This window comes from Xiphophorus maculatus, chromosome 22 (genome assembly GCF_002775205.1).
Source record: "Xiphophorus maculatus strain JP 163 A chromosome 22, X_maculatus-5.0-male, whole genome shotgun sequence".
NCBI classification, from domain to species: domain Eukaryota; kingdom Metazoa; phylum Chordata; class Actinopteri; order Cyprinodontiformes; family Poeciliidae; genus Xiphophorus; species Xiphophorus maculatus.
In genome coordinates, this window is record NC_036464.1 from 8,863,365 (window position 1) to 8,888,958 (window position 25,594).

General features: G+C 35.9%; 1 protein-coding gene across 1 annotated transcript in view; it reads left to right on the plus strand.

Moving 5' to 3' along the window:
- Nucleotides 1-13,209: 13,209 nt before the first annotated feature.
- macrod2 (MACRO domain containing 2) overlaps nucleotides 13,210-25,594 on the plus strand; it is a 187,881-nt gene continuing 175,496 nt past the window's right edge. The window contains exons 1-3 of the mRNA XM_023327447.1: nucleotides 13,210-13,432; nucleotides 17,126-17,224; nucleotides 18,454-18,570. Of these exons, the coding sequence (XP_023183215.1) occupies nucleotides 13,396-13,432; nucleotides 17,126-17,224; nucleotides 18,454-18,570 (253 nt within the window). The 5' untranslated portion in view covers nucleotides 13,210-13,395. The remainder of the gene's footprint in view (nucleotides 13,433-17,125; nucleotides 17,225-18,453; nucleotides 18,571-25,594) is intronic.

Genomic DNA, 25,594 nt, shown 5'->3' on the forward strand with positions numbered 1-25,594 from the left:
GCGCAGCAAAAGAGAAAACATGCAAACAAAAAAGAGAGACGCAAACACCCCCGAATGAAATGCAGCAAACAAAAAGAGAGACGCAAACACCCCCGAATGAAATGCAGCAAACAAAAAGTGTTGAAAACGGAAGTGCTCCAGACCACTAGGGGGAGTCAAAGAAAATAGTATTCATTTCTATGGGACCAGATGCAAGATTCTTCTTCTTCTTGGTATTTATTGGCGGTTGGCAACAAACTTACAGTAGCATTACCGCCACTTACCAGTATGGAGTGTGTTTCGAGATGGTCTATAAACTTTCACTTTCTACCTTTTCCCTCCATTAACTCCTTTAAACATACCCCCACACATACACACCTGCTTATATTATCCAACTTGCTTATAACTTTATATACCCCTCTTTGATATTCTTTACACATTCACACCCAACTTGCTCTACTCATATCCTATGAAATAGCTTTGTTTTTTTAAGATACCGAATAATTATTTGAATATGTCTACTCCCGAAATCTCTCCTCAAAAATTCTATTAAATTAAACCTTTCTTTAATACCTACACACTCTCTCAGCATGCATCTTCTCTCTTCTTCATACTTACAACAATCTAAAATAACATGCTCTATTGTTTCAGACTTCTCACAATAATCACACTTTCCAGATGCAAGATTCAGAGAGATACCTTTACTTTCTTTCAAATTTCTTTCTCTGAATCTTGCATCTGGTCCCATAGAAATGAATACTATTTTCTTTGACTCCCCCTAGTGGTCTGGAGCACTTCCGTTTTCAACACTTTTTGTTTGCTGCATTTCATTCGGGGGTGTTTGCGTCTCTCTTTTTGTTTGCTGCATTTCATTCGGGGGTGTTTGCGTCTCTCTTTTTGTTTGCTGCATTTCATTCGGGGGTGTCTTCTTTTTTGTTTGCATGTTTTCTCTTTTGCTGCGCATTTGCACCTGTCGGCCACCGTATGAAAGTAGGCTTGAATGAAAATGGCATTCAGTGATGAATTATGGATCTACACTGGTCAAGTAGATGAAATGATGTAAGAGCCTTCTCTCAGGGTTGTACTGCATCTGCAGCACTCATGCTACAAATCAAAAGTGCTTCACAGCACTTGCTTTGTAGTATGAATGCTGCTATGTTTCATCAAGAAACACAAGCCAACTTAATGACAGGTCTTAATACAATTTAACATTTTGGCTTGAAATGATAAAACAAGGTTAATGACATGGGTCCATCATGCCACGCTGGTCTTTCAAAACCAAATGAGAACATTTTCAGGCTTCAGTGCTCTATAAAACCATTCATGCCCTTTGAAAACAACACACACAAAAAAAGAAAAATCTCAACAAATACTTTTCAAGTCACTGGATTTTTTTTTCCTTACCAGAATGCTAAAATTGGTTGCTTTTTTCTGAAAAGTTTGATATGTTTTGGAGGGGGTTTTTTGCAACAAAGTCCTCCAAAAGTAGTGACTCCATATTTTTTGTATGAAATTTCACAGCTTCAAAGAAAAATTTATATTTATTGTAGATATGTTTAATTGCCACAATTTTTCTGCACATATTGGAGTTCTATATTTGTATATTTCATAAACGATGGAGCAAGTAGTTGTGATAATCCTAAAGTACGCATCCTTCTGACAGCAAGGATGTCATTGCAGTCAATAATTTGTTTTGCCACAAAGATAGAGGGACTCAAGTTTTGTCATTGCTTCTCCTTCTCTTATATAAAGACATTTTCTTTATAAATGCAGGCTTTTATTTGTCACTTCTGTATATGTACACCATCTCCTAAACTTGGGCAACCTTGTTTTTATCTGGTAGAAAATATGTTATCTTCTTTTTTATATTCTCCATTTATTATTATTATTTACTCTGCAATTGTGTATGCGACATTTACAACCCAATGGGCCATTTTATGAGCTCAGTTCAACTACATAAAACTCATTTAGAGTCACAAACGTTATACGACCTTTCAAAAAAATAGGTTTTCATTCCTTATAAATATCTATTATTGGAACTTGTCATTTTTAAAGAATCTCCATTTGATTTCTATTTGTAGGTTTTTCAATAAAGAAAAGAAAATAACATTTTTGCAAAAGGTTATGATGATGGATTTACTTTCTTCTTCCATTCTGAAATTTGTGGAAAATATGTTTAAATAAACCACAAACTAATTACAAAAAATAGATCTAAAAAGTGCAGTGGCACAGTGGCGCAGTGGATAGCACTGTTGCCTTGCAGCAAGTCCAAAAACATGACTGTCAGGTTGATTGAACTCTCTAAATACTCCTTAGTGCATATATAACTGTTTGTCTTGTCTGTCTCTGTGTTACCCTGCAATGGACAGGTGTCCTGTCCAGGGTGTACCCTGCCTCTCACCCGTCAGCCACTGAAGATAGGCACTAGTACCCCTTGCAAACTCACAAGGGATAAGCATGTAAGACAATGGATGGATAGATCTAAAAAGTATTACTTGTACTTTTGGTATCATTTGGTAGTGGAAATTCAAAAGTGAAATTACTGATATTCAAAAACTGCTCATATCTGCATTTATCATCATATCTTTAAAAAATTAACTGGCTCTTCACCATTTTAACCAAAAGCATTAAGAGCCATTGTGGAAGGTCCAAATACATATGGGTTTGAAAACCTTAATAGGAATTTGGTTTTATTTTTTCTCCAATTTTAGATGGGGCATAATCTTGCCCCAAAAAGGGCCTTGAGGTTCATATTCTTTCTCAGAGACATGTTAAGCCTCAGGAGGGAAAGGCTAGACAACATTAAAAATCTATTGCTTCTGTCATAATGTGTGTGCAGTGTTTGCTTTGGATCAAGTCAACAGTGATGAAAGGGCAATGTTCACTAGTTAACTCAAAGAGGGCTGAGGCTGAGGGTGCAGTGTGCTGAGGAGGGCCAATGAGCCTTAAGGGGACAGCATCAACATTGCATACCAGAATGTCTCTGTGGAAACTTCTTCAAGCTGTTGTTAATGGTGTGCAGAGGATCACTATCCAGTTTTATTTGATGTGATCTCTGTCATGACCTCACAAGCTGCAGACACATACCAGCAAAGAATGTTTTAAATGTAAAAAAACAAACAAACAAAAAAAAACATTATAAGTTCATATTTACTGGAGAAACTCTTTAAAGAAAAGTTTCTATGTTGTTGTAAAAACAACAAATATAATTACAGTGGGACCATACTACTTATAAATCCCGTAATACCTCTTTGACAGAAATTTGAATTCTGAAATAAATGTTCGGATGATAAATTTGGTGATGGGGATATTTTGTAATTTACCCTCATCTGTAATATTCAGCTAACATCTGACAGACGAAAATTCTAGCTTGGCTCAGTGACTCTGGCAGTTGTCAAATTGCGAGAGTTCTTTGTGTTTTTGCCTCTGTAGCATAATCAGAAACATAATACATGGCCAAGGTATCCAGTTTTTAAGCTTAGTTGGACCGAAAAACTACATGTAAGATTAAAGATCTTATGTGTATAAAGAATAATTTATTGTATAAAAAATAATCTTCAGTAGACCTGTAGATGGCAAGGAACAAAGCAACGGAGAAGGAATTCATCTGAAGAGAAACAGAGCAAGGTTCAATGATTTCCAATGTAAGACGATAGACTGGAAATGTTGAACCTTTATTTATTTAGTGAAAGTTACCAGTGCTGGGGCAAGAAGCTGGAGGTCCTGAGTACCCAAAGTTTGGTAAAGGGCACAGAAGGGTAGAATGAGGTAACGCTTGATTTAAAGTTTTCCTGCTGGGAAGTGAACCTTCGCCCCACTCTCAACCGTTTTGCTGCCCTTTGTTTGTTGTGAGTCTTGGATGTTTCAGTTTTAGTTTTCATAAAAGTGTGTGTTTTGATCACTATGAGTTCTTTATTATTGCTCAAAGGTCTTTCCATATTCAGTTAATGTACCTATGTTCATTATTGCTAGTTAGTAAGTTGTAGCCATTAGTTAATTCTTTGCATAGTTTCTTACTTTATTCTTGTGTTATTTTGTGATTTGCATTTATTTCCCTTAGAACATTGCTAGCCTTTTCCACATGGTTTGTCTTTTCTTTGTTTCGTTAAGCTTCTTTGATGCTGTTATTCGTCTTCACTCAGCCTGCTGGTTTGTTCTGCTCCACAGCTGTTGCTAATCCCATGATTACATCACCTGCATTCAGTGGCGTTTTCCACACAGTATATAAGATCACCGATTTTTTGATTTTTGTTTTCATTGTTCTTTGCCGATTCATCTGTTCAACCATGTTTTGTTTGTCCTATAACTGTGCCTCCAATCGTTCCTGGTTTGTTTTTAAATTTATTTAGCTTAGTTTCACCATCTTCAGTTTAAGGTTTGAGGTTTTTGGACCTAGGTCCATTTTATTTGTAAGTTTTCACTATTTCATTAATTTATTCATTGTCTTCCATCTCCGCCTCTCTTGCTTGTGTTTGTCTCCTCTTTTGTGACAGTATGTAACTGCATTCATTTTCCTATTGACTCGCTTGTTGCTGTTGAAGGGGGTTAGTTATGTGTGTTTAGACTGAAATGCAGTGTTGCTTTTCATCTATAAAGAGTATGTAGGTCAAAAATGTTTGTTCTGACAAAATACATTGACATTTTCTTGTTTGTAAATTGACAATGTGAAAAGTGTAAGGGATATCTATATTTACACAAACCATTGTAGATAATTTTTTTTCTGGTATTATGGTAGTTGAGGAATTTTGGAATATCTTTGAAAGAGTATTGAGGAATTCTTCAGGAAAGTAGTTCATGACCATAAAGAGACATATGGTTTGAGGAGGTGCAAAGAAAGTGTCACAACGTGAGAGCTGGATTACCTTTGAGCAATTCCATGGACAATCAGGTGCTGAATGAGCATCCTGCTGTTTCTTTCAAACAAAAAGTTGAAGAGGTGGCTGAAATAAGTTGGCAGCCTTCATTGAGATCAGTAACTACTCATGGGAATGGAGAGGGGGCAAAACAAAACCAATCACTGACCACAATAATTGATCATTTATCTAATGTAATTTCAACTTGATTTGCACCAGATTTCATCTGACTATGCATGAACTCATTTCCCAGGGATAAGTTTCATAATTACCTTTTGCTGACTGTTTATTTCCTCATTCAGCAAATGTCTAGCAATAGAAATTGACCTTGTTGCATGTCATTTGTAGGAATCAATTGGTCTAAACACACAGAAGTTTAAAACAGGGTGTGACAGACTTTAGAGAAAATGCTCAGTTCAATACTATATAAATGGAAAACAGTTGAATTATTCAAATGTTTATCTCCATGTATCAATTTGCTCACTACAACAAAATATATACCTAATTTGAGTCATTTATGTAAAGGGGTAGAAAACAATTTGTCACCATGACACAGTGAGTTTGAGGCGAAAAGATGAATGAATAAGCAATTAAATGAAGTATTAGAATCAAACCAAATAAAACAATGTGTGGTTTTTTTGTGAATATTAAAGCAGATGGAAATTAGGCGGAATCATTATGGAAATGAATTAATGTCAAAAGCAAATTTACAAAAATGCACAGGGACAGGCAAAGCAACCAGAACAAAACAAGAACAACATAACGCGCACAAAGAAACAGGACAGTCTGATAGTGAAGTACTGAATATAGAAGTTTAATAACAGGATGATTATTGGGAGAAGTTTCAGGTGAGTCTGATTAACTGGTGCATGGAAGCTGGAAGAGAACTTGAGCCAGGAGACTGAGGGAAAAATACTACAGGGAAGCACACATATGAATAAAATGACCACATAACAGAATGTATGTAAATGCACATCAAAACAACTCACTGGAATTCAAAACTCAAAACTAGAAGCATAAATTATAGAAGTCAATTTTCAACGGATCATGAAAATAAATCAATTACCTCATGGGATAAAACCTGAAGCATGCCGTCTCTGCTACAAATGAAAGCCAGCTACTAAAGCCGTAATGCACTTAAAATCTACAGCATGCAGAGACTTCCAGTTTCATTGCTAAAATGTCTTCATTTCTTTTATGACATAAACAAATGAAGACACATAAATTACAAAGTTCAAAACACAGCAGGGCAAAAGTGCTGTTGCTTCAGGAGGAAAGGTAATGTCAAACTACAGGCCAACTTCGCACAAACATAAAACCTTAAACAGTCGGGACCCATTTCACAGCGTGCATGCTTTGAACAATCAATCCGCACTCAGTCCATTCAACTCCAGTTCACCCTGCGATCAAGAAGAAAATTCCCGCTGCTCTTAGCCGGCAGAGAGCAGGCACGCTCTGCTGTGAGGAGACAGGCTGGATGGGGGTTTTATTAAATGAAGTAAAATAAACAGAGGGAGTAGTTGCTACATATTTTTGCCAAAGCTGGAACCCACAAGAATTTTAGAGGAAAAGAATCCTCACAGCATGGTGCTTTTTTAATCCAACCTCAAACCAATTCTGAGCACATAGACTAAACAAAGTACCACTCAGTAACCCAACATACTCGCATGTATGCAGCCTCATGACAAATTCATCCTACAACTGCATAAGTGAATTAAAATCAAAGCGCCCCAACAAGAAACGCTGACATAAATGAAGAAAATTCAGTCAAAACAGCTGTATAAGTGGGAAATAAAACGTCTTTCGAGATCATTGAAAGATCAAATGCTTTCAAAAGGTTTAGTAAAGGAGTGTGAACACTTAAACAAGCATACTGATTGCAGATGTGTGTCAGATTAAGTCTTCACATACACAACATGACACGCACACAGAAAAATGACTAGTTCATGACCAATTCAGACTATTTCTGTTCGACTTTGTGAGTTGCTGTTCACATCTGTGAGACAGATGAGCATAATGCATGACATGTCTCACTGAACTGTGATGCACAGTGAAATGTTTGATTTAGAGGGATGGAGAAAATAATCTGCACTCTATGTTGAGTTTTCATGGTTGGACAGAGTGGCGCTATCACAAAACTCTTCTAACTGTAGAGCAAGGGATTTGGAAGCACTGCCTGTTGTAATCTTACAGTCTGTGCTCTTTTGAAACTCCAGGTATCCAGAGTTCCCCAGATCATGCATAATGTCTCTTGCTTCTACTGAAGTGAGCAGTGCAGTGTGTTCCCATTAGATTTTAAAGCTAGAGAGAACGGAGGGAATAAAAAAATAACCTGAAATATAAAAGAAAATTGAACCGAAAGAAAAAAACAGATGAAGTAGAAATAGAAATTGAATACCCCATTGCACTTGGTAATGAAACAAAGTTTTCCACACACATTTTGTGGGAAGTATTTTTAATTTTAAATATAATTATGTGGAATAGGAATCTGAACATTCACAGAGAAAATAAAACTGCAGATGATTGTGGAATATTTCCTCTAAACGTTACCATAGGAAGCAAATAAATACTTATACTGTAAAAAATGCTTTGTGACAAATTAAATTAAAACAGTAAATGTTGAAAGGGTTTGCTGTTAAGAAATGTAACTTTTTGCATTTTAAAATCTATTGCACTTATTGATTTTATATCCAACATGACAGCTGCATAGCGGTGCAATTGGTAGCACTGCTGCCTTCAATCAAGAAGGTCCTTTGTTGAAAACCCAGACTGGAGTCTTTCCGCATGGGGTACCTCGTCTCATAACCATATATGCAGCACTCATGCTTCAGAGGTAACTAACTTAACCTATGATTGTTTTATACTTTTTTTCTTTTTTGCAGGGCATATTTCATAATAGTTTTCTTATTGATATAATGTGTCATGGCAACAATGTTTTATGTGGCATTGTTGGGTGAAAACTACTGATGAAGTATTTATATTTGTTTTGATATAATTTTTTGTTGCTCTTATCTACAACATTAAAATGTTTTGTCAAAATAAAAAAAAATCTAAACATATCCAATGTTCTTCTGACACGGGAAAATATTTAAAATGTTCCTTTGAAAATGAAAATAGATGTGAAAATAAGTCAAAATAAATGAATAACAATACAGACATACAATTAGAATATTACATATGTTTTGTGAAAAAGTATTAGACTGTGAAATTTAATGATTTTTATTTTTTTCTCACATTTAAATTAAGATTTCCTAACAATACCACCATGTTAGTAAAACTGAAACCGTGTTCTGTTTCACTAGCCACACTTTAGAATTAGATGATTTCTTAAAGACATGACTACATGAAGCAAGTTTCTACATGAAACGCCAGAAATGGCATGAACCAGTGAACCACAGTCAGAGCAAATATCCACATATGGAGAAAATGTGGTGAACCATCCCAACGGTGGTCAGCCTACAAAAACTGACTCTGAAAGCACACCAATGACTCAACCAGGAGGTCACAAAAGGACCCAAAGCAACATCTAAAGTACTATTTGTGATACTTGCCTCATCTTGGGCTGCATAAGCAAAAGAAAACAATGTTTTATCCACCTTTTGGTGGCTAAAAAGATAAAATGGATGTTTTGGAAAGTCGTCTGAACCATTTTCCTCAATAATATAAATCAAGACATTACAAAATCTTGATTTCAGTTGTTGCCTGCAGGAGGGACACAGCCAGTTGTTTTGGTGGCTCACTTTTTCTCAAAAGAAGTGGTTAGTCTGGATAGCTTTATACATTTTATAATTCAAATAATTTGAAAACAGTCTTTTTTTTATTTAGCCAGGTTATCTTGGTCTGATGTTAAAATTAGTTTATTGTGAAACATGTAACTGTGGAAAAAAGCAAAAAAACAGGAAATCTTTAACATCTGTACACTTTCACGGAACTGAGCGTTAGACAATGAAAACCCGCGTACATAAAACCTATTGTTAAACCTCATCAAGTCTAGAGGGAGAAAGATTCCCTGTCTCCATTTATTTGTCCTGAGCAAGATTATATAAACATGACACAAATGAAGGCCACTGCATTAAAACCTTCGAAACCCACTGAAGCCCATTGTTGGCACTGGCAGGGTGAGCTGCGTCAAGGAAAACACAAATTACTGTTGAAAATAGTTCTGCGTAAAGCCTTGACTTTGTAAGAGACATGATTATGATGTAATCTCTTTGCAGAAAACAAGCCAAACGGTACAAAAAGACCTAAATTGCCCCGTGATTATTGACATAAGGACACAAAGATTTAATCAGTTTCATACCTACAATTCCTGTAGCCTCAGGGCACCATTTAGGTGGGTGATAATTGTGAGTATTTTCCTTGAGGTAATTGCTTTATGTTGCAATTTCCCAAAGTGGAGAAATGACAGACATGCATATCAAAACAACAACAGCTAATAGGAGGCAATGTTCTTCCAAGTTACTTGTAGGTGCAGTCAGTCCCTTTAATCTTCTTGTATCCATGACAATAACAACAGCCCACACAAACTTACACAAATAGATCCTCCTCTGTTTGGAGTATTTGCAACTGCCCTTCAGACAGAAGCACTGACTGGAGGGAAGCAGCTAAGTTTCAGCCTTTAATTGTTTGTTCTTTTGGTTAAACTTAAGAGGCTTTACTCTGAAATAATGTCATCTAATGAATCTGAAAGTACTTCAGTTGACATTAAACTTTCATCAATACATAGACAAGCATCAAGATGAGTTCATTTTGATTAAAAGGCCATATAGCTAGTTTCACAGTTTCACACACACAAAAAATCATAAGACCACTTAAACTTTTTTAAAAAGACAGAAATGTTATGTTATGTTGTACACAGTAATGGGAAAGACTCCGGACAGTCATTGACACCTTCCACAGGGTAAGTGTGAAAGTATTATTTAAAAAAACTCTGTCTTTTTACAGAGTGTTATATAAGAGAATTATACTGAAATGTTGAGTGGAAGAAAAAGCTCTGTTAGAGAAAGTTGACTAATTTGTGGAAGACATGTTGGGCATTGAATTATAGAAAGCACGTGATTGGTTGGTTGCAAATAGACTTTTTCTTCATGTGATAAGACAAAAGCTTTCAGTTCTGGTAGCAAAATTAGCTTAGCTAAATCATCAGATTTTACAGTTAAAACAGAAGACCCTGTATCACCAGTCAAACATTTTGAACAAACTGTTGTGGCATTTATTTTATAGTAGGTTGACATGAAGGTGGGTTATGAGAGAGGAGAGAAGACATGTGGTAAAGGTCAACATCGATGACAGAGTCCTCCAATACAAGCGTTGCATGCTGTAACCCCAGCCTGCCACCATGATATCCATTTTGGAAAAAAAAATTATGATCCCTTTTAGGTTTAAGCTATTTCTTACTTTTGATCTTTTCTTTATTTTATTTTTCTCTTGCCTTGTTTGCCAATTTAGTTTATTTCTTGTCTCAGCTCAGTTTGTAGATTTGTTTGTGTTTTGATTTTGCTCATTTAGATTTATGTTCCTTTCTATTACAGTTTTATTGATTTCAGAGTTATTTTCCTCTCACATTTTCCTAGACTGGTTTATTTTCTCCCCTCACTCCTCCATTCTTCACCAGAGCCCAGCTACTAATCATTGCCTTATTCTTCTGCACTATTCTTCCCACCTGCATCTGGTTACCTGTAATTAGCTCTCCTGGTTCTTTTGTCATTTCCACTCTTCCCTCTGTTTATATATGCTCCCTGTTTGCTTTTGTTCTCCACTAGTTTCTTCCGTACCTGTCATCTCCTTGGCCCTCTGTTCTTCTCTGTAATGCCTTGCTGCTCCTGTTTTGTAAGTCTGCTCTTTTGTTTATAATAAACTTTCATCATATTAACCCACAACTCCAGTGTTATTCACTCACAACCCAGTCTGCATGTTGGTCTTACCACTAAATCTCATCATATGACACAAATGCCTGATTCATAAAAAGATGACTCTGAATGTACAAAAAATAAATCAAAGAACTACATTTCCAGCTAGGAAAGAGGTGTTCCCAGCTGGGAAACGGCATTGCGTATTCAGGCTGGAACACTGGTGAAGAGTCACTATGCTGTCATTTCTTGGTATACAGACCTTTCACAGGTTTGAAAAAATAAATTACAGACAGACAGGTCAAAAGAAATTAATTAGTGTAATGCACAAATTACATAAAACATGCAGACTTTAACCCTTATTTCGTCAAATTACATTGGTTAACACTATTAAAAATGCACAATACATCTCAAAATACTATTCACTATTAAAGTAGTCACTGATGCAAAAATTATTTTTCTATTGGTTTTATGTAATGTAATTTTCTCAGACTTTTAATCATTAAAATTAAATCCATAAATATTTTTGAACCAAATTACTGAAATTAGCAATTTTCAATAAAGTTCCAACATCTTGAGATTGAAAGAAGTATTATACTCTAAGGATGTGGATGTTTTGAATAACAGCAGCAGACTGACGATTGTGAGAAAGATCATTCATGCCCTTTCTCACAGTTTGAGCTGATACAAGATTGACATCTAGTGGCTTGAAGTAAAAAGCACACAACTGAGGGACAATTCACATGCAATTCTGACTTCGTTTTTATGTTTAAATTGATTATTTGATAATGGGTTCTATTCAGAGAAGATGACAAAATGGAATTAATACAGTATTACGTAATTTTATATTTCTATATCGCTCAAAGTGGGATCAAATGAAATGAGAACTAGAGGAAATTTCTGTTCATGGAAATGAGAATTAGTTACTTTCTGTTTATAGCTGCTCAGTGTGATAGATACTTTTAATTTGCAAAACTGAGAAGTTACTGGGGAAAATTAGGTCACGCAAATTTAAGATACAGTGATTCCCAACAAGTCAAGAGCTTTTGTTCCATCTGTAAAGTTAGTTTTTTATGTACTGCTACTGTTCTGTCAATATCATGCTTCAAGCCTGAATATATTTTAGCGTGAGATCTGGACAGAATTCAGGCAAGCTAAAATCTAGATGAAAGAAAATTTCCATCCTCAGATATGTCAGTGGTTTCAGGAGCAGATGGGTCTGGATGAGAGCAGTGCTAGCACAACAGATGACAGACGGTGGTCTCTGGAACCAGCCTCTCACATGTAACAGTCCAAATGACTGATCTGATCTAGTCTCTCCTGTGAGAAACAGACCTGAGCTCTATAGGAAGGACAGAAATGCCATCAGCATATTCAGTTTAAATAATAACCATAAACAATAATCACAATGAATGACATAAATATTCTCAAATTCAAATGCTGTAATTTGCTTGGCTTGTTAGCCATAGTCACATGGAATAGAAACAAAATTTACTTCGGATTCCATTCAAATTCAGTCCAATTAAATCATACTTCATTAATCCCAAATAGAAATTAAATCATGTTGTAACTCATGTTTTCAATTTTCTTCAAAGAGTTGTTGTACATTGTGCTATTGTATAACAATCTGATGAAAATGATACTCAGGGTTGCCTGTAATGCTCTTATATGTAACCCTTTGAAATATCCAGGGATCCCTAAAGGTTATCTAAAACCTTTACAATGTCATCTTTGGAGCATGCCTAAAAGCTACTCTCAACTTTCACAGGACTATATTAGAGAATATTCAGAAAACATTTTCTAAAAGGTCCCTGAAGAACTACCACTTTAAGCATTAGGTTTAAGAGAACCTTTAGGTATATAGCCCTCATAGTTCACATAAATTGTATTGTCTATGTTAAAAGCAAACTTATGAGAATACACAATGTAGAAACTTTTCTCTACAGGCTCCCTGAAGGTTCTTAGCAACTTTTATGAATGTTAAAAGTTCAATTTAAAAGATAACCTTGAAAGTGGAAGCCAATAGCACAGTAAAGTGAAAACAAGTTCTCAAATTTCGACTATCAATTAATAACCTCAGATTTAGCGTGACAGTAATCTTTATTTGGAATACTTTAACGTATATTGCACTTTTACACGTGGTGGTCCATAAAAAGAACCCTTCATTTCAGGAAGAAAATCTGAAAGCACTTAATGTATTGGAAACATTAAAAAGTTATACATTAATCCATGTTCATAAGAGTCATAATAGACTTGATAATTTCGGTAACGTATGTTGCCTATATAAGCTGGGTTCTTTTCAAAGCGAGCTAAACTACCTGGGTACATTTTTTCAGCACAACACCGGCACAAGTCTCCAACCAGCTCACACGCTGGAGGGACGAACCACCGGAAACAACCTACCCTCACTCCACTCTGAACGTTGGAACAGTGTGATGGACTGCTCCAACAGACCAATCACAGGCCGACTTTCTTATTCCTCTGAGCCAATCGTGTGGCCAGAATTCTCACACATAATTTACGGCGCCATCACGATAGGTTGACGTTACTAAGGGGTCCATAGAAATTTGACAGCTTCACAGGTGAGACAACCGTCCAGAGGCTGTTTCACTTTACGTTTCTATTTTCTTTTATCCCCCGGAACTCCACTCACTGTGAGCCTGGGGTTGTCACAATCAAAAAGCAGCCTTTCGAAGTCTTATCACTCCGGCAGCATGAGCAAAAAGAAAAAGGACTGGAAGACTGAAAAAGGTAAGGGTTGTTTTGGAGGTGGATAATGTGGCTATCATTTCCGCGACAGACAGCATGAATTATAACCGGAACACTGACAGATGCTCTGCCTGTTCCCTGCTTTAATAACTTATTTTCTAGAGTATTCTGTCAATGCCATACGGAAGCTGCACAGATGTTACTGTTGCGCCTCTGCTTGTCTGCTTTATAATGCATGCTTGACATTCGCAGCAGCACCTTTCACTGCTTCTTATCTCTTTATTAGCTTACATTATTTGCGCTCAGATTCATTTTCGACACGTTTCTGGACTTTCATGGAAGCCACAAACTAGTATTTCCTGTTTTCCACCTGTGTCGTGCTCCAGCATTAGCTCAGTGAGGTGCAAGCAGCCAATTCTAGGCGTATAAATGCCCTTGTAACCACAAACGGCTTTCCACCTCTGAATTACAAACAACACTAGTGTTGTAATGAAACACTTCATTTGTTTTAATCTGCAGCAGCAATAGAAAACCCCCCCTATATTTTCTGTATTTAAATTCAGCAAAAAATGTTTTATGGGCTGCTTGTTTGAGTGCAAGAACTCTTGGACCTGTTGAGTATCAAAAAGAAAACCAAACTTGGCTGATATTTATTTATTTATTAACCTATTAACACTGGAGCTTTTTATTGCATGTCTCTTCCTGAGGTACAACATTGCTGCAATTCATTAGTTTGCATTATGCCACTTTGTCCTTGTCAGTGTGTGAGCATTGCTTTGGAAACACATTATAGAATACAGCCATAATTAAAGTAAGACAAAAACTTCATGATGGCCTCTGTTTCTCACCTTCCGCTGCTATTAAAGCTGCAAGTGTTTTTTGGTATGTCCCTACCACCTTTGCACATGTAGAGACTTTTACCATTTCTCTTTGGAAAACGGCCTAAGTCTAGTCATATTTCTAGGGATAGTATTTTTCAAGTCTTACCACAGAGTTGAAAAATATTGGGGGGGGGGGGGGGGGTGTAACATATGAATGCACTTTTATGCACCTTTAAGTGGTTCACCATCATGTCTTTGTAGGTTTGGATTTGTGTCATCCTTTATATTTCCAAATGACAGATTGAGCACAGCTCTGTGAGAGGTCCAAAACAAACATTCTTTAAACTTTTCCACACAACCCACAACAGAATATTTATTGCAATATGTATTAATTTATTTATTTTTACCAAACATCTATATTTTTGTAAATATTACTATGAAACTTTCAGCAAATATTAATGAGCACTTAAAATATTGAACATTTTCAGATGGAATAATTATCAATTATTTGTAGGCAAAACGTATTTTCACATTTGAACTAAAAATGCTGCTAAGTAAATATTTTAGTGATTTTAATAATTTTATGGATGCCATGTTTGTTTTGGGACAGAAATGCAAGTTCTTACATTCAAATCAGTTGATTGTATAATCTGAAGAATGTTCAACAACCTTCTAAATTTAAGTGGAGGAAAAGAAACATCTATTTTGTAAGTGCATTAATTCATACCAAAATGTTGGGTTAACTTAAAGAACCGAATGTTAAACTTTCAATAAATTATCTTGTTGTCTATACTGTTTGTAATCTAAGGCAAAAATCAGACAGAACACCCACAAACTTGAGTCTCATTAATGTGATTCCTGACTCAGATTCAATATGGCTGCTGTGCATTTATAAAACGTATGAAAGTTGCAGGAATAAATATTTTAGTTGCTCTTCTGTCACACATAGAACTTTACCATTCCTGTTTGCTTGCATGTTTCTTCCGGGCTTTAATGCATGGAATAGAGAAACTTATGGTTTTATTTATGCTTTTGTCGTTAATGGTTATCAACCAGGTTAGATGCTTTGGTCACAAAACCCAGTGGTTTTGTGACTTGGGAACAGAGCATCATTTGGACTCCAATAAATATGGTAAATGAGATTTAATGCCACCATCAGTCTCAGTTCCATTAATATATTACACTATACTGCGTTGTTCAGAGATGTCTGGAAAATGATGAGGACTGACTCCTGCATTTGCAACTATGGCACAGCAAATCTTAACAGGTCTATATGCTGTATAAAATAGATTTAGAGACAGTTACCTGTCAGGGTAGCTAAGCTTTGGAATTTGTCAGTGATGAATTGTTCAACCTTGTGACTGAGTGTTTTATTATAGTCCAAAAAGCTTTGCTGTGTTCAGCTGCCTTTTTATTCATCCATGTAGAATAAAAGCAGCTGTGGAAATAAGAAAAGTAGGCGATGGGGAAAGATAGTACATTAGGAATAAAATAGATTTCATGCACTGCAGTAATACTTTAAATGTATGACTGGCTGACTGTGAGATCTTGTCAAAGGGATATACTGAAGAAGGTTATATTTTTCTCCATATTTAGGGTCTTCCTCAGTATTTCTTCCTCTAAAGGTTTCATTTCACAGTGACTTTATTCCCAAATTACTATGACCTATAAGTAGATGTAAATTTTTGAATTTTTCACTTTCTTTAATCACTGCTTTTATTGCAAACATTTTTTGCTCCTGATGAGAGCCTCGGAGTCTGGAGATATAGCACACAATCCAACTCTGAGGTTAAGCTCAATATCCAGTCTGTTTCTGTTGTTTTTCTTTAGCTGAACCAGAGTTGAAAAGCTGCTCTCATAAAGACAGGTGCTGAACGGCTGGAGCTCGAGTAGCAAGGGAAGGATGCTGCTGTATTACAGTACAGCAGCAGAACTGAGAAAAGCTTACCTTAGCAAATTTCGTATTGTAATTACATGATAGCCTGCCTAGTTGACTTTTAGTTATGATTTCCATGCTTATTTCACAGGTGTTGCACATATAATCATCCCTTTGTTTCTCAGGAAACTAGTTACAACTTACAAAGTTGAAGCCTTTTGCTGTGATTGATTAGCATTTAACAAACTTTACGTCCTCTTCTGTGGTGTGAAACAAATTAATGCCAACTCTCATTACAAGGAATCATGACTACCTGCTGTAGGTTTAATCAACAATCCACTATTGTTTTTTCCTCATAATTTTCTGTCCATGCAATTGCTCACAACTAATTGAAAATGGATTTGTGACCCATATTTGGGTCAGGACTCACCAGTTGAGAAATGCTGGTGTGGATCCAAGAATCCTAATGTGTTAGTTATAGCCCAGTTAACGTCAGACTTAAATCCAGTTAAGACTTTCAATCTAATCTCACAAAGTTTAAGAGGCATATCTCAAAATGACTCGCTTCTTTTGTTTCCCTAACAAAATGTATCACAGTATGTGATTGTAAAGTGGCTAAGTATTCAAGAATAGAGGTGAACAAAATGATTATCTCTTCAGAAAAAGGGCGTATAAAGAGGGCAATCAAAAATTTTGTAATGTCAGTCATTTATAATGGAGGGTATTTTCAAATCTAAAAGATTATGTAGAAAAAAATATTTCCCACTGAGTGGATGGATCTCCAGGGTAAGTAGTTATAAAGGTTTACTGATTAGTTACAAGATCAAGAAAGAAAGGCAATGGGAGAGCTTAGGGTTCACCTCTTTCTGGGCGATAATCTTTTTTTTAATAGTAAATTGTCTATACTGGCATAAAAGCACTAGTGAACAGCAGCAGTAAAGGTTATACTAACCTCTATGGTAGAGGTGGAATACCAAATCATTTTTTTGGAAGAAGAGGAGTTTGTCACAGAACTTTCTTGTTTGTTTTTGTTCACAGAACGACTCCTTCAACTAGATCGAGAGGAGAGGCGCAAGGAGTATCGTAAAGGTTTTACACAACTGGATGACATTCCAACTTGGAGAGAGGAAAATAGATGTGAGAGACTTTCTGTTTGTTATTTAAGGTGCTGAATGCCAAGTTGGTGGAGGATGGTAGCTTTTCTTTTTCTTTTTTTTTTTTTTACACAAGCCTTCCTTCTCATTTTGCATCATCAGATTTTTCCCACCACTTTTTGTAAGCTTAAGATTTGTGCATCAAGAGTGGTAAAAGTACAAATATATTTGCATGCAGTTTGTTAATGAATATTCCTTTAAAGGTAGCAACCCATCAAATATTGCATCAAAGCAGACCTTTGCAACTGCGATGCTAAAAACACTGATATTGAAATGATTGCAGTTTGAAATATTGCATACAGCTACTTGTGAGAGTTCATGTGATTATGAACTCTTCAAATAACAGGACAACTTCAATAAGAATCTGGTGGTCCACAGGAAAATTAGAAATAGGTAATTGGATGATTTAAATATATTAATCCAAAATGTATGGGCAAATTAACACTGAATTGGTTCATCAGTTGGAAAACCTGTGGGAGCTGAGTGGGAAAGAAGACATGAAGGTATGAGAGAGAGCCAAGGATGATTTGGAAAGGAAAAGCCAAAAATCTGAATACTCCAACCTCGATGAATGTCATTAGGCTTTCATGCTGTCCTTTTGGCAATAGGGCTTGGTACAAAATATTGACAGCATGAGTGCCTGTAATTGTGCAACCAGTGATTTTAGTTACAAATAATTCTTTCTTCAAACAAAATTTTGTTTTACCAATTTAACCATCCTTAAATTAAAGGTTTGGTTTTTACTGTGTGGGTTACGCTAGTGCTATAAAAGATTAATTTATTTGACTTTTTACATGTCTTTACCAACAACTTTTTCTGCATTATCCAAAAAAAAGAGTAAGTGCTTGTGTCACATCAAGTATGTAAGATTGCATTCAGTGTTAGAAGGAAACAAAAATTATTTTACTAACGCTCATCAACATGGTTTATATCTTATTTGTGAATAGAGGTAAAGTTATTAATTCTTTGAAATTTCTTTTTCTGTCCTGTCAGCTTATTTCATGATTAAATATTTTTGGACTTTACTTTTTTGGGGGGAGTTTTGCTACTCTAGGAAATGTTGCTGTTTGGTATGTAACCAATTGTTTATCATCTACACATTAAAGTGAACTTTAATGCCTTTTTGAGCACATCTGCAAGCTCTTTTCAAATATCCAGCTGATATCTAACTACATTACATGCTTGGTGGCATGTTTCTGTTTGTTACTTCAGCCAGGACTAATAAAGATGATGAGAAGGAGCTCACAGCTGGAGGAGGCCTCGGTGATAAAGTATCTCTCTACAAGGGTGATATTACTGTCCTGGAGGTGGATGCCATAGTCAATGCTGGTAGGAGCTCTGCCCTCTAACCTTTTTAAGCTGCTGGTTTTTGTCTGAAGTTCAGCTTTAAGTTGTGTTTTGCTGCCCTCTGCTGGTGAACATAAAGAATAACTGGTTCTGGAGGTGTTACAAGAGTGGTGTGTGCTAATGATTAAGGCAAGTAAAGTAAATGTACTTGGTCTTGCTTACCATAATTTAAGTTGTATGGCAGTTTTCTTCTTTTCTTGTCTTCTGTTAGGTCACATGTTTTTTCTGTTTGATTCTGAAAGGTTTTTCTGGTACAGCTTTCTGTTATGCTATTAGTCCTCGGCACAGTCATCTGATATTCGAACCCGACCTTTGCTACAGATATTCCCCTCCCCTCCCCTCCCCTCCCCTCCCCTCCCCTCCCCTCCCCTCCCCTCCCCTCCCCTCCCCTCCCCCCTCCCCTCCCCTCCCCTCCCCTCCCCTCCCCTCCCCTCCCCTCCCCTCCCCTCCCCTCCCCTCCCCTCCCCGCTCTCCTTATTCCTTTTTCTCCCCCTTTCCTGTGCAAGGCAAATAAAAACCATTTAAACTTAAAAAACAAAACATTGAATTTGATGAGGTTAATCAAATCTTTTGGATTACATTTAATGAGGACTGAAGAACACTGCTCATTCATTAACATAATTTTACAGACAAACTTGGAACATTTAAAAATACCGGAGACATTTAAATGTCATAGAAGCTGTTTTGTATGATCGGCATTTTGACCTTTTAACACAAAGTTTTGAAGAGCTCTTATCATAAGTCAAGCAGCGTGGTGTTTTGTTTGAGTATTGTGATAACATGAAAACCGAATATCTGCTGTATAATTACTGTAAATATGGGGAACAAGGCTAAAATATTCACCTTGGTGATGTCTCTTGATTCTACTTGATTTTACTATGTTGCAGAGACTTGGTGGCTCCATGATTCTACTCTTTGCTTTGACAAGTGAGCTTTTATGATTTTTAAACCTCCCTTAACATCCTCCTTGCCGTGCGTGGTGACGAGATAGACGAGATTTCTTACTGAATCTTATTCATCCTAATAGTTGCGGTGAACTTTTTACCCTTTCTCTAATTGTAGACAGGAAATGGCAACAAGAAAAACAGCTGTTCATCTATAAACCCCTCATGACTCAATATGAGAAACACATTTGGCCGAGTTGAATAGCATGTTGTTAAAAGAAATTATATTACATAGAACAGGATTACTAATATGGAAATCTTAAGGATGATCTGATTAACTTTGAGTAAAATCTTTTAAAGAATTAAAAGAGTGGATTCTTTTTTTTTTAAAGCCAGTGTTGGATAATTCTAGTCCAATAAAACATAGATTTTTTTTAAAAGATCTTTAAGGATATGTACTGTGGGTTCCAGTAAATGTAGAGAATACCATATTAGGTCCTTTATGAACTTTAAATTTTGTTGTTTGATTGTTTTAATAGAGATACAGAAAAACTTTAGAATAAGTTCCTATTTCTCCCTGTCTATGTTTTAAAATACATGTTGCATTTGGTAATTGGGAGGTAAAGAGCATTACTATGGCCTGTAATGTCAGGGTTATGGTCTCAGAGTAAATATTTAATAATTTTTTCTGTAACGGTTGAATTTTTCATTCTGTGCAGGCAGGTTATTAGCTCATCAGTAAATGTTGCCAAACGTTCAGGCTGTGATTAAGCTCCATTGTGGCCTAGAGGCAATCCGTTCTGTTTAGCGGACCATCACGAGGTCTGAAAGGTTCAAAGAACTTTCTGTGGGCTTTTATGATTTTTGAGAATTTGTCTCCCTGATACTCTATTCTCTCTGGTGGTCTGGTTGCTTTATGCACAGGTGGCAGGACTGATAGGAATATAAAGTGCTAAACTTTGCTGTCCAGCGTTACTTGCTGTCTGTGTGAGCCTTGCACTGCAATGTTGGTCGAAAGATAATTTGCATGTGAATGCAATGTTCTGTGCAATTGTTTTTCATTGACAAAAGTTATTTATTCTAACTAATGTCACTGAGTTATATAAATGATGCACATTCTGACATATTGTTGTAACTCTTTTCCAAATATTTAGTAATAGATTTGGGTGAAAAAAAAACATTGGACAACTTGCCTGACTTTTTTACTTTCATCTGTTCATTGCTACTAATTTGCCTGCTGTATTTTCATTTTGTCTTGCTGTTTTTAATTTACACTTCACATCAGTAATCTATGAATTATAGGACTCTGGGAGTAAAAAAGCCTAACATATTGTCAGCATAAATTACAGTTGAAATTGGTCTGTCAAGTGTTGAGTGTTAGTTAAATTTGACCAAAGTGTTTGTTGAAAGCTCCACTGATGACCAATTTATAGTTTTTTTGGCAAAACCCACTTTTTTGTTTTTTTTAGTTTAAAATATTCAGATTTTTCCAAAAGTTTATGATGGCTTTGTGGTTTAACAAATATTGCAGGGCACTATTGCAGTACAGCTCATCCACTGTACTAGAAAGTGGGAATTGCTTTTCATTGTTTCATGGTAAACCCACTTTGTAATTTTTTCTAAATAAAAAAAAGTACCTTAGTCTCATTTGACAAAAGTATCCAGTCCCCGTAGTATCTAGAGTATCTAGCAAATTCTAAATATTTGTCTGGACAGAAAATTCCTTCTCTTGTTCTTGAATCACTTTTAAGCAACCAGCAGGCATGTAGATGGCATGTTGTCCACAACAATCCAGCTGTTGTTGTGGACACCTGGTCACCCTAAGTGGCCACACGTTTGCTATAGTTATTGAACAGAGAGCTTTAACTTGTGGGAGTCCTGAACCAGCTGAGGTATCTGTGGCAAAAAGAAATGCCATCATATTTAACTTGTAAACTATGAATATAAAAATGGTTACTGGTATGTTTTTTTTTATTGGGTTTGTTGGTAGAAACAATGATTTTACCACTTGTTGCTTTAAAATTAAACATTTCTTGACTTCTGAGTTTTTTAACTACTGAATAATGAACTGAAATAGGATTTTCTTCATGTATATTTGAGTGTAACATTTTGCCACTGCAATAAAAGACTAGGGCTTTTAACACTTCTATATGTTTTATAAATGTGGCCCTAATATTCACACATTTCTGAAAGCATTGCTGATGTAGTTTAAGGCTGTAGAGGTTGCATATTCAAAAGGACACAGAAAGGAAGTTATAACATTTATGTAGTGTGAAGGATTTTGGTTACAAAAGCAGGTGGAATTGGAATTTTTCTCTTGATAAATTTTCCCATGATGACACAATGAATGTGTGGGTTGCTAAGGAGGAAAGGAGTTTCCTTCCTGATTGTTTTGCAGATATGGTTTCTGCCTATAGCTTTAAGTGGGTGTCAGGCTGCTTTATGTCCACCATTAAAATTTAATTACCAGGCTCATTGAGTTTTTAACTCTTCCTTAATTTTGTTTAGCTGGCACTGACACAAGAGGAGCTCGCACTGTCACCTGTGTGAGAGCCTAAAGAAAGCAGAACAGCCAATAAACTGCAGTGCAGTAAGCTTACTGTGCCTGTACAGTCCTTTCCTTTTCGGATTGTATACAGCAAGGCTCCAACAATGAGTAACATCAGCGCTTAAATTGCTATTAGTGTTTTGTGTGTGGGTTGGGGTGTGTGTGTGTGCAGAATGCTTGCATGATAAGACAGTTTTCACGCCTTTCTGCCTAATAAAGAGGAGAAAAGAAAAATGATCAGCATCAATATTTTTCTTTCTAAAAAATGTTTAACAAACCTTTTAGTTTGAGTTTTGATTTCATAGATTATTTTTAGTAAACCAAGACAAAAAAAAAGGTTGCAATGCAATATTTGCCCATGTGTTCAAAATAATTTAATTACTGCTTACAAAGTTTGTGTTGTGAAATTATCTGCACTCTACGTGTTTGATTGTTTTGATATTCAACAAAACAATCAAACAGAACTGAAACTTTTGTTGACAAAATACTCACTTTTAAAGTTTTGTAAAACGAAAATGCACACAACTCCACAGACAAAACAAATTAACCTTGCAATCACTGCATTTCTACTAAATACCTACCTACCCACAAGATACTGTTTTGTTTTGCTGTCTGAGTTCTCTAGATGTGGCTTTGAGACATCTACAGGTAGTGTACTTCAGCAGATTTCTTACAATTTCGTTACAGTTTATTTTATGTTTGATAAACAAAGAGCTCTAATCATTGAGTGTCCCTTTATTTTAGGCTCTCTGCCTATTCCTTTGAACACAAAAGGCTCTTTTAAACATGGCAATAAATGGGTTCTATGTCCCCCTTTTCTATATAAATGGATATCATAATTTCAGTACTTCACAGGCATATTGAATCATGAAGTTGTCTAAATTAATTTGTCATATTGTTATTTGTCTTTATTGATATCTGTAAATAAGAGTGAAGAACCAGAAAAATTGCATGCTAAATGGATTTTACCACCAGGAAACGTGGAGGAAAAATAAAAATGCTAATTATGTTGTGAGATTAAGCATATTGCGTGAGACTCAATGACACTAAAAATTTGAATGGGATGCAGATTTTTCTATTTTGTTAAAAAAACAAACAAACAAAGTCTTTAATGTGATATTTGTTGCGACTTTTACAAGGATAAAGACTATTGATGGACCAAGGAGGATTAAAGACTAATATCTGAGCATAAGACAGCAATATATATGCAAAATACAGATTATGATATTGTCCTGCATTATGTTGAAGCCAACCATGGATCCACAACATTTACAGAATATTTAGAGGGAAATAAAAAATCTCTCCTTTTCTTTTTGGCTGAAATTGATCAGTTTTGCAAGGAGAAGTGGGATGAATGAGCTAAAGAAATTAAAAAGCAGCTTGACCATCCCGAGTTTACAGATTAAATCATTGTTTCTGCAACTGTCAAATATTAGATTAAACTTTTTGTTAAAAATGTAGTAGTGTGCATGTACAGTGTGCATAGCTAGAACAACTATTTTCCTTTTGAGTAAAAATGCTCCTCAGTGTACAGTTTGGATTAGTAATGAATAGAAGGAGGAGATCAAAGTTAACCAAGTGTGAAAAAAATACTCATTTATACTAGAATAACTCCTAATAAAGTAGGTTTTGCTGTCAGATGGTGTGCATTGTATTTAATTTTAGTTATTCTACATGTCTTTAACCCAGGTCTCTAAAATGTAGTGCTTATAATTTGACTCGGCATTCTCATTAGAAAGGGAGGTGGAGAAGATGTGCTATTATTATGACTGTGATAATTATGCAGGGTTTGAATCCTAACCTTTTATCTACTGTAAACCCTTCCTATCTTTCTTTATTAGATCATTTATTCAGGAACCAATTTTAATTGCACAGAAGTGGTTATGAGTGCTATAAAGAACCTTTAGGGTTACAGATAAGTACAAGAAATTCAATTGGTTCTGAGTTGAGTAGAGCCCCTTGTGTTGTGGTGATTATTGACCCTCAGAAAGTATTAATGCTGCTATGGATTATAGATATAATAATCTGTCTTTTTCTCTGGGATTGTAATTTTGCTTTAATGAATGCATGTTCCATGGTTTTTTATTTATTTTCATTTTTCAGTAATGTAATGTATAAAACAAGAAAATATTGCTGCATAGAAACAGAGAAATTTTTTAACTAACAGACTATCCCCGTATAAAATTACTCTAAAAGCAAAAAGCTGCTTAGCCAAGTCTAGGAAGGTCTTGTGTCTGAAGTTAACTCCCCTAATTCTGCCTCTCAACCCCACATTGCCCCAGGTTTGAAAATGGGACTATTACACAGAAAGTGGTGAATTGACCATTGATTAATAATGCAACACATTTTATTACAGTGTCATCATAATGGCAGTTATTTTCATATATTTTCTGGGGAAATCTTAACTGAACTGTTGTGGCGTTTTCCACCATTTGATGGAAATTCCATCACATTTGTCTGATACCCAAATATCTACTCTTTTCTCTTGCATGTGATTCACAAATGGTTTGCGGAAAAATACATTATACTAAGAAACTCTCCAAATCACTGAATCCAGGTGTTTCAATCACTATAAGCGGCCACATGTGTTTAAAATAAAGCACCTACATGTGCAGATTGCTTTTATAAGTATTCATAAAAGACTGGGTTGGTCTCAGGAGCTCAGGGAATTTAATCATGGTGCTGAGATGCCACCTGTTCACTAAGTCCATTTGTGAAATTTACTCAGCAACTATTTGTTATCATAACAAAGTGGAGGCAATTGGGATTAAAAGCAATTCCAAGGCCATGAAAAACGTCTTTCAGGAACTGCACAAGCTAATGCACACAGAGCCCAGAAGTCTGCAACTGCTTGGACAGTAAATGGCTACAGACCTCTAAACTTTGTGTGGACTTCAGTTAAGCTCATTTATTGTGTGCTGAGGGTTTCTGTTGCCTAGCAGCTGCAACCAAACTTTACATCTCTAAATGCAATGCAAAATGTGAGATGCAGTGATTTAATGCATACAGGCAAAGTACTCTTAAAAAAATGGAGATGTTTTCTGAAGTGAAGGATCAAGCCTCAATGTATTTTAGTGGGGGTTGAGGCTTGGCACAAGTTCAAGTCTTAATGTTGTAGCATATGAAAACATCTGGGAAATTGTTATTCTTCTGAGGAATGGCCCCTTCTTGTACGAATATGACTGTCCACCAGTGCACAGAGCAAGGTTAAAGACATGAATGAGTGAGTTTGGTGTAAAAGAATCCGAGTGTCCACATAAACCCTTTAGAGCATCCAAAGAGAAAATTATTAGGCCTTCTTGTCCAACCTTAATACTTGACCTCACACATTCTCTCCTGGAAGACTGGTCAAATATTCCCGTAAACACGGTCCTAAAACTTTTCGGCCCAGAGGGAATTAAGCTGCTATAGCTGTAAAGATTGGTCAATATAATATGTAGAGTTCACCAGTTTGTGTGTAAAAGCAGATAAGCCAATATTTGGTGCATTTGTTTGTATCTAACCTCAGTTTTTTGTGATTTTTTTTCTTAGTGCTTTAAATGGTGGGTACATTTTTTGCCTGTCTCAGTCTGAC